This window comes from Gossypium hirsutum, chromosome D03 (assembly GCF_007990345.1).
Source record: "Gossypium hirsutum isolate 1008001.06 chromosome D03, Gossypium_hirsutum_v2.1, whole genome shotgun sequence".
NCBI lineage: Eukaryota > Viridiplantae > Streptophyta > Magnoliopsida > Malvales > Malvaceae > Gossypium > Gossypium hirsutum.
Genome location: NC_053439.1, coordinates 40,433,490 through 40,449,412, shown reverse-complemented (window position 1 = coordinate 40,449,412; position 15,923 = coordinate 40,433,490). Strand labels below are relative to the sequence as shown.

The following is a 15,923-nucleotide window of genomic DNA, read 5'->3' as shown; positions in this document are numbered from 1 at the left end:
TATACAAATGAGTTTAAAAATAAATATTGTGTAATAAGGAATTTAGAACAAGTTATACATAAAACATCTTAAAAATAAATTGTATATAATATAGATAGTATAAGAAAATTTGCAATTGATAATATATGGAAAAAAATTAAAGCAAATAATCAAACAATTTAAAATGGATGATTTATAACACGAGCTTTTAAAAAATAAACAACATGTGTGACATAATATTAAAAACAAATAAAGTATATAATTAATGGAAGAGAATAAAAGAATGATAAGAATGGTTAAATGAATGAACAATATGTAAATAAGAAAGTTAATGGATAAATAAACGAATAAAAGTAAAAGAATAATTAATGATTAAACAATTAAATGGATAAATAAAAAAAGGTTAAAAAAACGCTTAAGTCAACCTAGCTCTCACAATATGAAGATTCAACGAATTCCTCCACCAAAATCCAACTCAAATGAAAGCAACTTAAAAAAGAAACGAAGATGAACAAAGAACAAAATAAGAACAAGCCACAGAAAATAAGAACGCAAAAGAGGGAGAAATTTGAGTGAATGCTCTTAAGAATTATTATTGCTCCAAACTCAAATGTTTTACAATGAAGGGAGAGGCCTCTATTTATAGTTGAGCCTCCCCAAATCCAACGGTACAGATCAATTACATCAACGGCTAAGATTAAAGGGTATCTACAACTTAAATCTCTAAGATTACAAAATCATATCTTCTAAGATTGCATATCATATCTAAGATTGCATATCCTTGAAGATTATGTTTCCATATGCGTCAAGCTTGTATATGGACCTTCAAGCTTTTCAAGTAATGGGTCATTCCGATCAGGCCAAATGATATAATTTTGGACTGGACTTGGGCTTTGTTTTATTATTTTGGGTTTATTATTTTTTTGTGAGCCCGAGCTAAATCGGCCTATTACAGCTGCCCCTCTTTGCTTATTATCGTGTAACGAGAATGGAGCAAAGACTATAAAAGGGTCAATTTTGCTCGGTCTTGTTGGGTTCTAACTTCTTTGAGTGCTCGTCTTCTTCAAGTAGTCTCATTCCATCCCACTATATCCTCAGGGCTATAGGAATTAGTGTTTCTATCTGCTCCAATGTGATTTCAGGGATAAGAGATTTCTAGCTTCGATCTTCACCACTGGAACTTCAAAGAGGTAGGAATTTATAATTTTAACCTGCTCCACTGCAACTTCAGGAAGATAAGGCTGGTGGCTTAAATTTGCTTCCCTACTACCTCAGGAAGATAAGACTCGCCGTCTTTGATCTGCTCCACTACTACTTAGGGAGACAGGATATACAATCTTCAACCTACTCCACTACTGCTAAGGGAGATAGGACTGGTAGCTTAAATCTGCTTCCTACTATCTCGAGAAGATCAGATTCACCGTCTTCGATCTGCTCTACTACTGCTTAGGGAGATAGGATCTACAATCTTCAACCTACTCCACTACTGCTCAGGGAGATAGGACTGGTGGCTTAAATCTGCGCCCTTACTACCTTGGGAAGATAAGATTCGCCGTCTTTGATCTGCTCCACTACTGCTTAGGGAGATAGGATCTACAATCTTCAACCTACTACACTGCAAACTCAGAGAGGCAAGGCTGGTGTTTTCGATCTGTTTCACTGCCAATACAGGAAGACAAGATCTGCTATTTTCAGTCTACTCTACTGCAAACTTAGGGAGGCAAGATTTGTGTCTTTGATCTGCTTCACTGCCAGTACAGAAAGACAAGATCTGCTATCTTCAGTCTACCCCACTACAAACTCAAGGAGCCAAGGCTAGTGTCTTCGATCTGCTTCGCTGCCAATATAGGAAGACAAGATCTGCTGTCGTCAGTCTGCTCCACTGTAACTTCAGGGAGATAAGACTTGTCATGAGGATTTAATCCGACCTACTGCAACTTCAGAGTTATACGATTCATCATTTTAATCCGCTCCACTGTAACTTCAGGGAGATAGGATTAGTAGCTTCAATCCGCTCCACTGCAACTTCAGGGAGATAAGGTTTGATGTGATCTGCTCTACTGCAACTTCAGAGAGATAAGATCTTATGATTTATAGTTTTGATCTATTCCACTGTAATCTTCAGGGAAACAAGATTTGCTATCTTCAGTCTACTCCACTGCAACTTCAGGGAGATAAGACTTCACTTCAATCCGCTCCATTGCAACTTCAAGGAGATAAGATTTTCCATGATCTACTCTACTGCAACTTCAGAGAGATAAGATCTATGATTTATAACTTTAATATGTTCCACTGTAGCTTCAAGAAAATAAGATTCACTATCTTCAGTCTGCCCCACTGCAACTTCAGGGGGATAAGACTTGCTTTCTTCAATAAGACTTGTAACTTTAATCCGCTCCACATCAACTTCAAGGAGATAAGATTTGTAACTTTAATCTGCTCCACTACAATTTCAAGGAGATAGGATTTTTGTCTTTAATTTGCTCCATTGCAACTTTAGGGAGATAAGATTTGCCATCTTCAGTCTGCCCTACTGCAACTTCAGGGGGATAAGACTTGCTTTCTTCAGTCTGCTCCACTACAACTTCAGGGAGATAAGACTTTTAACTTTAATCCGCTCCACTGCAACTTCAAGAAGATAGGATTATTGGCTTTAATCTGCTCCACTGCAACTTCAGGGAGATAGGATTATTGGCTTTAATTAGCTCCACTACAACTTCAGGGAGATAAGATTTGCCATCTTCAGTTTGCCCCACTGCAACTTCAGGGGGATAAGACTTGTTTTCTTCAGTCTGCTCCACTGTAACCTTAGGGAGATAGGATTTGTGGTTTCACCGATCTGTTCTCTGGGGAACATGACCTGTAGAATCCATTTCATGGGCTTATTTATGCCTATTGATTAGGATATTATGATCGAAATGAATCAAAATTTTCTAACTAGATGTGTGTGCATGAATGCAAAATGTCATGAAAATGATATCTTAATGTTTGAGTTGTTATTGCTCATTGTTCATTAAGGCTCTATCACTGACACATCAGAACGCCATCTTGTTCGGCGGGTATTTCCACAAAAACACTCATATTTTACTTCATCAGATTGTCCCCACAGTAATCTTCAAGGTTCAATCCACTGTAATCTTCAAGGTTCAATCCACAGTACTTTTGAGACATAAAATTTGTACCATTTTCCTCCCATTGTAGCTCAGGAGTATAAGATCTAGTTCTTTCTCAATCCTCTCCTACTATAATTCAAGGATACAAGATGTGAATCTCCTACACCATTCCCAGGGTTTCATGTCAAATGTTTATGCACAATTGTAGAATTTCTTTCTCCAAGAAAAAACCTCTTTCTATTACTCGGTGATCATTGCTTGCTTGTTCATTGAAGCTTTATCACCAACACAAGATCTTGTCATTTTGTTTAATCAATAATTTTGACAACAAAATCCAAAGAGATAGTCTTAATTTAGACTTTTCCTTCTCAGATATTTTAACCTTTATACTTAGTGCGTTCTAAATAATAATTCTATTTCAAGTTCCTATATTAATTAGAAACTTCTAGAGTAATATGCAAAACTTCCTTTGAGAAATTATTATTAGTCCATTAATCATTATTTCAATATAAAATGCTTGAAAAAGATCATAACAATGGACAAGAAGGAAATTAATTAGGAGCATAGCTCGAAACAATTAAATTAATCAAAGATAGCCAAGGCAATAAAAAGAAATTGATTGGGGCGTATCTTGAAAAGAATAAGGTAATCAAAGATAGTAAATTCAAAAATATGTAAGATAGAAAACTAGGTGCCCCAGATATCGTAGCCTGAGCTTCTCTGTACGAACTTCTTAATGACCATTTTGAGCTTAATATGTGTTTAGGGGATCTGGAGTACTGTGTCAATGCCTTAAGATGTAGCATTCTTCCTCATTGTTAATTCAGACATAGTAAGACTACCACATGCCCCACTTTCGATCAAAATTTGAGCCGTACTTTTCAGGTTTTCAACTCAAAACCCCTTTGGTCTCAAAGCGCCCTTTACGGGTTTTCACCTTGGCCTCTCCTCTTTTTCTTCTCTTTTTTTTGATTTTTTTGATTTTTTTTGTCTCAAGGCACCCTTGTTGATATAAAGGGAATCATTCATGCATTTTGCATGTATAAAATCTTCTTAGAGGATTGTCATAGCAAGTCTATTGAGCAACAAAGAAGATTAAATCCAATAATGAAAAAAGTTGTCAAGAAAGAGATTATCAAATGGCTTGATGTTGGCATTATTTACCCAATTTCAGACAACTCGTGGGTAAGCCCTATACAATGTGTCCCCAAGAGAGGAGGTGTCACAGGGTTAGCAATGACAATAATGAGCTCATACCAACTCGCATGGTCACGGAATGGAGAGTGTGCATGGATTATCAAAAACTTAACAAAGCAAATGGGAAGGACCATTTTCCCTTGTCATTTATTGATCAAATGTTGAACAGGTTAGCCGAGAAAGCTTCCTACTATTTTTTGGACTATTATTCAGGGTATAATTAGATTGCCATAGCTCCCAATGACCAAGAGAAGACAACTTCACTTGTTCATATAGTACTTTCGCATTTAGATAGATGTCGTTTGGATTATGTAATATCCTGACAACTTTTCAACGTTGTATGATAGCCATATTCTCGGATATGGTGGAAAAATTCCTCAAAGTTTTCAAGGATGATTTCTCTGTGTTTGGCAACGATTTTGAATATTGTTTGAAAAATTTGGAATTGGTTCTGTGCCGTTGTGAAGAAATAAATTTTGTCTTGAACTGGGAAAAATGTCACTTCATGGTCCATGAAGGAATTGTCTTAGGGCATAAGATATCATAGTGAGGAATTGAAATAGACAGAGCAAAAATTGAAGTCATAGAAAAATTGCCACCTCCCACTAGTGTCAAGGGTGTTAGAAGTTTTTTAAGTCATGTAGGATTTTATAGAAGATTCATTAAGGATTTTTTGAATATACCTAAACCCTTGTGCACATTGCTGGAGCAAAATAAACCCTTCGATTTTGATGAACACTGTCTGGTTGCTTTTGAGAAATTAAAGAAAGGATTGGTAGTAACACCAATTGTAGTAGCTCCAGAATGGACCTTGCCGTTCGAACTCATGTGCGATGCTAGCGACTATGTCGTAGGAGCAGTATTGGGGCAGAGAAGAGACAAAATACTGCAAGCAATATATTATGTTAGCAAAACTCTGACGGGCACACAACTTAATTATACCACTACGGAAAAAGAGCTGTTAGTTGTGGTGTTCGCGTTTAACAAAGTTCATCCTTATCTAGTAGGTACTAAGGTCACAGTTTACATAGATCACTCGGCTATTAAGTACTTGGTGCATAAGAGATATGCCAAGCCGAGATTGATTTGGTGGGTATTGTTACTACAAGAGTTTGACTTGGAGTTTCAGGATAGAAAGGAAACTGAAAACCAAGTGGCTGATCATTTTTCAAGGTTAGAATCAAGTAATGAATATGGCAATGATAACTTTATTAAAGAAAATTTTGCTGATGAACAATTGTTATTTTCCAAAGCATTGCCTTGGTACGCCGATATAATGAATTTCTTAGTAAATGGTATGATGCCGCCTGATTTAAACACCACCAAAAGGCATAAATTTCTTCATGATGCTAAGCACTATTATTAGGATGAAACCTTCTTATTTAAACATTTTGTTGATCAAATCATTAGAAAGTGTGTCTCTGATGATGAAATACATAGTATTTTGCAACATTATCATTCAGCTCTTTATGGAGGAATGAGAACCGCCGCTAAGGTACTTCAGTCGGGATTCTATTGGCCAAACTTTTTCAAAGATACTCATGAATTTCGTCAAGAGTGTGACCGTTGTTAGAGAACAGGGAATCTATCTAGAAGACATGAAATGTCGCTGCAAAGCATACTAGAGGTTAAGTTATTTGATTTATGGATAATATACTTTATAGGTCCATTTCCCTATCAGTAGGCAAATTGTACATAATTTTGGCGGTAGATTACATTTCTAAATGGGTAGAAGCGATAGCCCTAGCTACTAATAATGCTAAGTCAGTACTGAAGTTCCAACATAAGGACATATTTATAAGATTTGGTACACCTAGAGCTATTATCAGCGATGAATTATCCTATTTTGATTATAAACTAGTGCCCAATTCCTTGCGCAAGTATGGAGTGAATCATAAGATTTCTATGGTGTATCATCCCCATACAAATGGACAAGCTAAGATTTCTAATAGAGAAATTAAACAAATTTTGGAAAATGTGGTGAATTTATTTCATAAGGACTGGTCACCAGACTGGATGAAGCTTTGTGGGCCTATTGGACTGCGTTTAAAACACCATTAGGGATGTCACCTTTTAAAATTTTTTATGGGAAGCCATGTCACTTACCTGTTGAGCTTAAGCACAAAGCATTTTGGACTATCAAGAAGCTGAACGTGGACTGGACTGCTGCTAGCAATAAAAGGTTGTTAGAGTTGAATGAAATGGACGAGTTTCAGGCACAAGCATATGAAAATGCTAAACTATATAAGGAGAAGACTAAGCGATGGTATGATAACAGAATTATGCCAAGGCAATTTGAACCAGGACAACAGGTATTACTATTTAATTCTAAACTCAAATTGTTTCCTAGTAAATTGAAATCTTGCTGGTCAGGTCCTTTTGAAGTAGTTCAAGTATTCTCACACGGAGCTGTTACAAAGACATGAAAATGGGTGTTGCATTCAAAGTTAATGGACAACACTTAAAGTACTACTAGGGTGCTCATGTGGAATGTGACAAACAAAGCATCGACTTTCAAGATGCTTGAGTTAGAAATTTTTTATTTTAATCTATTTATTTGCCTTACTTTAAATTAATTTTTTATTTTATTTTTTAGTTATTTTTGTTCGTTAGTTATGTACTAAATTTTTATTTCATGTTGTTTCATTTATGATTTTTATACATTAGTGCAGCTTTTCAAAGGCAGGATAAAAGACCAATCTTATTAGTGTGGACTAGGAGGACGATTGTCGTAGCATTACATAGGAGTACTATGCCATACCAAACTGGGTGGTGAGGTGTTAAATTATCAAAGGTTGACCAAGTAGAAAAGTCCAAAGGAGAGGATCCTTGAGCAGTTTAACCTAATATTTTTTTGGGAGCCTTATGAAGTAAGCCTATATTGTAGGGCTAGGTCATTTTATCTTTCCCTCCCAAGATTTTATTTCTTTCTTTTCTTCTCGCCATGTCATAAACTTCCCTAACACGTTTCATCCTCCCTGAAATTGTTATCATTAACCCCCTTATTTCTCTCTCCCTAACTATTCACATTTTATGTATCTCATAAGGCTTTCTCACCTTTATGATTTCTTTATCTTCAACCTCTACTCCATTTTCTTTATTCTTTCTTAATGGCTCTAGTCAATAATGCTTCTAAAACCGCGGAATCATCGCACATTGGCGTATCTCAACCAAAGACATTCATCAACTCTGTTGTGGCTACGATGTACTCAAATAATATTTTAAAACGTCCCTTTTTGTTTTGAGTAAGGATTCTTATTTAAGGACGAACCCTATATGGGGTATGACGAGTCTATATTGTCGATAGTAGAGCAGCATGGGTAGAGCATTTTCTGTTTGCACCCGGATGATATTTTAGGCAGAGTAGTTAGGGAGTTCGATGCCCATATGAACTCATTTGATTCTCCTTTCATCTATGTGTGAGGCACTTCTGTACCATTTGATGAGGACCATATAAATGCCCAGTTTGGCCATAGAAAGGTACAAGATGAACATACCGAGTTTGTGGATAACATCACAAATGAGGGTTTGACACAAGTTTTGAAGGATTTATGTGTCGAGGGCACACAATGGATTGTCTCTAGTCAGGAATGCTACACTGTTGAAAAGGCTTCACTGAAATCGATTGGGAAAGTGTGGTATCATTTCTTGAAAAGTCGACTTATGCCATCCACGCACAATACCACTGTTTCCAATGAAAGGATATTGTTGTTGCATTCTATTATTAAAGGAAGAACGATTAATGTGGGAAGGATTATTTTTCAAGAAGTCCATCATTGTGTTAAGAAGGATGCTGGAAGTTTAAATTTTCCTTCCCTCATTACTACATTATGCAAGACTGCTAATGTTCCTCTTACTGATGCTGAGGATATTACCCCTAATAAGGGTGGACTAACAAGGGCAACTTTTGTCAAGCTTCGGGGTATTGATACTGCCTCGACAACTCAACAAAGTCAGGCTTCTACTGCCATGCGCGTTCCCACAGCAACACCTTGGAACAATGGAAATGTACAAGTGTATACAACCGCAACAAGTAATAAAGTGATAATGAATCCTTTTCTCCCAAACATTCTCCTTAGTGAAAAAAATCTTTAAAAAAAAGAGACAAATAATTTAAATTTTATAAAATTACAAAAAAAAACTAAAATATATATAATTTAAAGAGTTGAAAAACTATATAAAATCACAAAAAAACCAAGAAAAAATATAAAACTAAAAAAATTCATAAAAAGGGAAAATATTAATAGTTTAGAAAGTTCCAAATTTGCAATATATATAATTTCAAAAAATTATTAAAATTTCAATAACTATTAAAATTTTATAAAAACACAATAATTTTATAAACATTTAGATATTTTTCAAAAAATTAATTTTTTGAATTATATATGTTTCGAATTTTTTTTTAATCTTTAAATTTTCTAAATTTGTAAATATTTTTTCAATTTTTATGAAAAAATATTTTAATATTTTTTAATATTTTTTGCTGTTGACATGATAGTTGATTAGCTAATGTCTATACCACGTGTAACAAGGTGATCTTATTTTAATGGTGTTACAAAATCAATCCTAAATATATGCGGTGGAAGCCTAATTCGGTAACAATTTGGATTAAAAAATTGTGAAGTACCATTTTGCAAAATTGAAGTAAAATTCAGGTACAAAAATTAGAATTTCCCTTTCATTATTCTTTTACCGGATTAACCGGTTTTAAAAGCTGATTCCAAAGGTGAGCCGATGGTAAGCTCTCTGTAGAACCGTTTTGTCGAATTTTCCCAAGAGAAACAATCCCTAGTTCTCTAATAACCCTTGATTTTGAACATGTTTAAAAATACCTTTCAATCTGGGTTTCTCTCAATCTTATACAGCCTAGGGTATTTTTTTATATTCTTTCAGTTTCTTTTTACGATATACTCAATTTTCTCTTTTTGGGTATTTTTATTTGTTCTTTTCATTACATTTTTTTGGCTTTTTTACAGGAGCAAACCTCTGCAAATCTGGGATAAAGAAGGTAAGTATAATCATATATAAACGGAGCCTCTTTTTTTTTTGTCACCATTAAATTGCATGTTTTTTTTTAGATGATTTTGTTTGGTAATTTTACATATTCAACTTGTTGGGATTGATTTACAGTTGAAAATGGGCATGTTAAACGACCCCATGATGATGACATTCAATCGAATGTGCTGGAAATAATTGGATCAAATATTCAATCAACTTTTATCACTTGCCCAGCTGACCCTGCTGCAACGCTGGGTATTAAGCTTCCGTTCTTGGTTATGATTGTTAAAAACTTGAAGAAATATTTCTCTTTTGAGATCCAAGTTCTCGATGATAAGAACGTCCGGCGTCGTTTTCGTGCTTCTAACTTTCAAGTATGTAAGTCTGTTAATTTTTCTAATACTACAAATATTTTTAGATTATATAATTTTGATTGTATTTAGATAGTTGAATTAGAAAAGATGCTATATGTTGCAACACTATTAGTTGATGTGGTCATACTTTAGTGGTTTAAATCCATGAATTTTAAGACTCACCCATGGTTTAGTAGGTTGCATTATTGAGATTTATCTAGTGATAGTTATATGCCACGATTTAGATTGCGGTTTATTGAGTCTAATTTGATGGGGAAGTATAGATTATGTTGTCATTCTATTGATATTTTCCTGGTTTTATCGATTATAAGATATCAATATATGTTCTCTTATTGTTAGCTATGCATTAGGAAATCGATAAAGGTGGTCAATAGAGAGTTGGGTCCGAAGTGCTCTCTTTCTGTTGATATGCCTATGGATTGGAGAATTTTCATGTTTAGGTCGTCACCACTGTTGTCATACTTTGTATGAATTATATGAAATTGAAATGTGGCCACTTTCCATCAATATGAATTTGGTCAGGAAATATATGGTAACGAACAAAGAGTCTGGTTGGAAGCCATCATAATGTGCCCTCTTTCTATCATTTGGACAGGTATAGAAGTTGTCGAGGTGAAAAAAGAGTCATGTTAATATACTGTCGATGTGTTGTGTGCCCTTTTACTAGTTTTCGAGTTGGAAATTACATACCTTTTTGTTCATCTTGGGGGAATCTCCGATGGTAGTGAAGGATGGATGGGTCATGGATGGACACTATTGCACTTACCAAAACAAGGCTGTTTTTTTTTTTTTTCTTCCGTAGAGTGTAGATTCCCAGATAACTAAATAGATATTTGGTTGATGATGCCAGACAACAAAAGCACCTTAAGCCATTTCTGGTGAGGCAGATTTGATTAGGCACACACTTTGTACACCTAGGCAGCTTTAAGGAAGAAAGTAGATTGTATCGAACTCTCTGCTTCTTAATAATTGAGTATTCAACAATAGACATGGGATTGTAAGGAAATTAGGCATATTTACCTACAAAAAATTGCATTTTGGGGGGAGGGGGGGTTCGACTTCTTCCGAAGAAGTCTTCGAAGTGTCGTCTATCAGACAGTCAACTGGTCCCCCAACAATTGAAGGTATTGTCCCTTGGGGTTTTTGTCTGCCGTACTCTGCTGAGAGCCAGCATGTCGTGAGAAGCTGCCCTAAGGGCTTGGTTCACAGAGCCAGTAGCGCCTTTACCATATGTGGGCGTATAGTCACCCACCAAGGGGGCGTTAGCATCTCACCCTTGGTGGGGTTTGAACCCCTGAGTAGATGGTACCACTTGAGCTACTTTGTTGATAAAATGGACTATTGTCTAGAGTTTGCTGTTATAATTATATATTTTGAAGCTTATATTATACATATATATACATACAAAAACAAAAATATGCCTGAAACCTGACATGCACACCCAATCCTTAGTTACGTGGTTTCTATGGATATGCACTAAAATACAAGTATTATAGACTGTTATTGCTAATTACCTGGTGTCTCAAATTTTATTTGAATTTCCAGGCTGTCACTCGAGTAAAGCCATATATATGCACCATGCCACTGAGATTGGATGAGGGTTGGAATCAAATTCAGTTGAATCTGGCTGATTATACTCGAAGGGCCTATGGCACGAACTATGTCGAGACTCTACGTGTTCAGGTACATGCAAATTGCCGCCTAAGGAGGATATATTTCTCTGATCGCTTGTACTCCGAAGAGGAACTCCCACCAGAATTCAAACTATACCTTCCAATGCAGGTAAGAATAACATGTCATTTTGTCGACTTCAAAGTTTAGGCTCATTTGCTTGTTATCGGAAACTTTAGTACTAATGACTATTCCTTTCTTGTATTTGCAGAAAGCATGAAAACATCATTTGGAACATCTGAAGCCATAATTTCCAACTTGTCTGTGCTTCATGGTCTCAAAATGTGTTGCCATTCAGCAGTTTAATCATGTATGTACGGTTGCTATAATAGTATTAGATTAGCCATTAGCTGATTTTACATTGAAGAACTGCTTGGCTTTGCACTTCATAATGGTGGTGAGATCTTTACTTTTAATTACCTGAGCCAGAGGGTCTAGTCACAGCTTGGAATTTTTTGAAGTCTTTCGGTTGACCTGGAAAGCCACTTTTTTGAAAAAGTAATGCAAATTTTTAAAAAGTATTTTATCTTAATATATTTTTATAATTAAATTTAAATTAAAATAGTAATTCAGGCTGACAAAACCAAATTGAATGAACACTAAGCGTTTCAACTCTTTTTTCAATCATGAAATGTACAGATGATCTTTCGGACAAACAACGAACTTAAACAAAGAGCCAACAAAAGCAACCAAAAGAAAGGACCCACCGTTACATCAGGCGAAACAACCAAAGTATAATTAGGTAAAGACCTCCTAAACATGGTTTCTATGACCAAACGATATTGACCCATTGGTAGCATTCTAATAAATCCTGCATCCTTCTGATCCAAAGGTCAAGCGGTTTAACAAAATGGGTCCGGATTTTGTATTGCAGCTTAATTTTGGTTGATGTTATTGTCCAAGCCCTTTTATCCAAATCAAATTGAATGATACAAAAATCTATTTGAAAGGAATAATCCCAATAAAATAATAGATTAATCATTTTAATCTACTAATTCATTTAACTCTATTAGTTTCTAATGTAACCTGCGTTGTAAGTTATTTTAGATGTTTAATATTTAATTAGTTTTTAAAATGTTAATTTTTTTATCTGCAATAATTAGGTAAAATAATGTCTTATTTGAATAATTAATATAATTAAAATATGTTAATTTATCTATTCAGAATTTCTAAATCATAATTAAAATTTTTCTAACATATTCAACATACAATATAGTTATATTTTATGTAATTAATGCAAAGTAACATTGTTTAAAATAATAACTAATTAATATAATGAAATCTAATATTAATTAAGTGATAATAAACTCTATTTTACATCATTCAAAATTACCATAATTTCTATTAAATTATAATTATTTTTAAACGTATAATTATCACGACTTCTATTTTACTTCAAATTTTATTAACCAATAATTCTAAATTAAATATTATAATTATTTTTAAATATTAATTTAATACTATGATGAAAAATAAAAGATATTTTTCAAAAGTTTTTCCAAACTCATGCTTTTATATATTATTATAAATTATAGATAGATAGGTAGATAGATTATTATTTATGTTATTATTGATTGATATGGCCAATTACCTACTATGATGAAAATAGCAAAGCAACACAACACTTAACTGTTACCTAGTGTCACGAACCGCGGATCGAAGGTCTTGATGAATGCACACAAAATGTCCTATGGAGGTTAATCTATTAAATGTGGTTCATTTAACCCTTTTAAACTAGCTCGATTCGTGGAACATATGGAAAAATTTTATCTACTTGAAGCCTAGTGGCCTAATGAAACACTCCAGTAGAATTAGAGTTACCGTGGTGAATATTTTGTAATCCTAAAGGATAAGATTGTATAATGTTTAAACCCCTTAGGACTTCCATATTGTAGATAGGCTTTGATCTTTACCGTCAATATAATTTAAACTGTACAGTTGGATTTGGAGGAGTTCAACAATAAATAGAGGTCTTCTCCTCATTTGTAATCATTCCATTAAGAGTTATTGAATATATTTGAGCATTTACTCAAACATCTTGTATGCATTGCTTTCTTGTGGTTTTTTTTATTCTTTTGTTGCGTCTTTGCTTTAAGTTTGCATTCACTTTATTCTAGTGCCTTAAAGAATTTCCTGTGAATTCTCATCTTTCGAGAGTTAGACTAACTTAGGTGGATTTGAAGCTAAGTTTTTGCCTAAGGTTGTGCGATTTGCAAAACTAAAGTTTTAGCCTTGTGATAGTTGGCATCATAACTAAGGATCAATGCCACCAAGAAAGATGGTAAAAGAAGTAGAGGAGCAAGTTGAGCCAAAGGAGACCTGTGGGAGAGGCAGGAAAGCAGCAAATCAAGGGATATGTTGTCGGCTTCGGAAGGTCGAGTGACCAATCTCGAGAAATCCATGGGTGGTAAAAAGAAAACACTTAAGGTGGTTAAGGGACGTATCGCAGAGCTGAACTCGATAAAAGAGCAGCTTAAGGAATATGTGGTGAAGGCTCTCGGTTTAATGTCGAAGCAATGTAAAGGGTGTTCAATTCCAATGTGAATAAGATAACAGTGAGAGATAATGTTTTCAATGCCATGTTGACGAATTTGAATGAACATATTGAGGAGCTTAAGAGGGAGCTCGTTATCTACAAAGCTACTTTAGGTAATAGGGTGTTGGTTGTAGCACCCAATCCTAAGGTGAATGTCCTCAAGCCGAATGAGTTTAAAGGGACAAGGTTCGTAAAAGATGTAGACAACTTCTTATGAGGAATGGAGCAATACTTCTATGCCAAAGGCATCATGAATGATGCTGTAACACCCCTAACCCGACCTAGTCGTCAAGTCCGAACTACAATATGCTACATTCATTGTCAAAGCAACTATAGTTAATTATGCAGTAAATAATCATTCACAAATTCAATTCAATTCAATGTCAACCACATTCAATTTATACTTAAACAATCATTTTTGAGTCTTAGATGAGCTTACGAAAGCTCTTTTGTCAACCCAAGCACGAATTAGGACAAAATTGCAAGATTTTAAAAGTTCCAAGATCGACGTCATGATGTCATCACTTTCTGTAACACTCTTAACCTGTCTCCATCACTGGAATAGGGTTACGGAGCATTATCGTACAAACAGAACATTAGAACATTCATTTAATACATTATTGCAAACATAATCTAATTACATTCAATCACATACATAATATCCCTTAATTAAGCCCTCGAGGCCTTAGAAATACCTTAGAAAAATTCTAGGACTAAATTGGAAAATTTTGGAAAGTTTAAGGAAAAGTTAGAAAATTTAGACTGTAAGGGTCACACGGTCGTGTGGCCATGCCTTGTGTGACTCACATGGCTGAGACACACGTCTATGTCTCAGGTAGTGTAACAATCGAAATAGGGACACACGGCCGTGTCCCAACCTGTGTCTTTACTCATGTAACTCTCTGAGTTGGGTCACACAACCAAGTGACACGCCCGTGTGTCAGGCCGTGTAACACTCGAAATAGCCACACACGCCCATGTGCCAAGCTGTGTAATAGCTTGACTTGCATGCATTAAAACCTACAGGGAACATACAACTGATAGCATTAGAAAGAACATAGGTTTTTCCCCTTACTTATTGGTTAAATTTGTCCCATTTAGTTATCCTTAGCATATATTTTAGCATTTTCAATTTACTAAATTGCATTTTATCCTTAATTTTGCTATCTTATTGCATTAATGTCCCTACATGAGTTAATTCCAGATTGCATCCAGAATTGTCGCCACATCTAACAGTTGTCCGGATAAGAACTAAAATTGCGTGAGTTGTCTAGTTTGGTATAACCAACCCGTACGTACAATGATAGAATAATTCTAAGAAAAGGACACCTGTACTGTTTGAGGAGGACATAAAATGTGGACGTGAGAAGAAAATGAGAGTTTTTCTTCCGGATCATCATCTTCATCATCTTACCTTGAAGCTTGCGGCCATGGCAGCTTAAGCCTCTCACGAGTGAGCCAACATGAAAACCAGATGCAAACTAGCTTCTGACGAGGAGACCTAAGTGCGTGACTAAAAGGAATAGAGGGATTCAGTCGAGTTGTCTAGGAATAGAATTCTCCACTCGATTCTTTCTTATTTCTTTCTAAATGCTGGTGATTACTCTCTATTTTCTGTTTGTATAGAAGTACACATGAATTCTTGGTGAAATGTTATCTTATTCAACCTTGCTTTTATTGTTTAATCTTAGGGTTTGAATGTTTTTTAACACTGAAGTGTTATTGCAGTCACTGACACTGAAAAGTGAAGTGACAGTTTAAGCCAACAAGTATTACAACGAAAGTTGAGTGAGGATTAGAGGAATTTAGTCCACTTGTTCTTAATAGTGCCGTATTGTCATCATCGGAAGGTAGGGTTAGTATGCATGTTTAAGTCTCAGATTAAATAGAGGAGTGACACTAGGTAAGATATACATTGAATTTTATTGTTTCGACAATCACCTATCTTTTTATACCTTGTGAGCACTTAGTATTCTGCTGAAGATTCATTTTAGAGATCCTAGTTTATCATGATCATATTTTATTTTATTTTTTTCAAGTTATTGCATCGACAAC

The 15,923-nt window shown here is 35.0% G+C and overlaps 1 protein-coding gene across 2 annotated transcripts; it reads left to right on the top strand.

The window, feature by feature from the left end:
- Positions 1-9,007: 9,007 nt before the first annotated feature.
- LOC107949747 (cilia- and flagella-associated protein 20) lies at positions 9,008-12,323 on the top strand. 2 transcript variants are annotated; one of them, XR_005911358.1, is made up of 6 exons: positions 9,008-9,160; positions 9,266-9,297; positions 9,420-9,661; positions 11,207-11,443; positions 11,544-11,642; positions 11,972-12,323. XR_005911358.1 is itself a non-coding variant. In XM_016884499.2 (5 exons), the coding sequence occupies exons 1-5, from the start codon at positions 9,108-9,110 to the stop codon at positions 11,550-11,552; spliced, it is 573 nt and encodes a 190-aa protein (XP_016739988.1). In that variant the 5' UTR covers positions 9,008-9,107; the 3' UTR covers positions 11,553-11,864. The 2 variants fall into 2 exon arrangements, 1 of the variants encoding a protein (XP_016739988.1); XM_016884499.2 differs by lacking the exon at positions 11,972-12,323 and having other exon boundaries at positions 11,544-11,864.
- Positions 12,324-15,923: the final 3,600 nt, after the last annotated feature.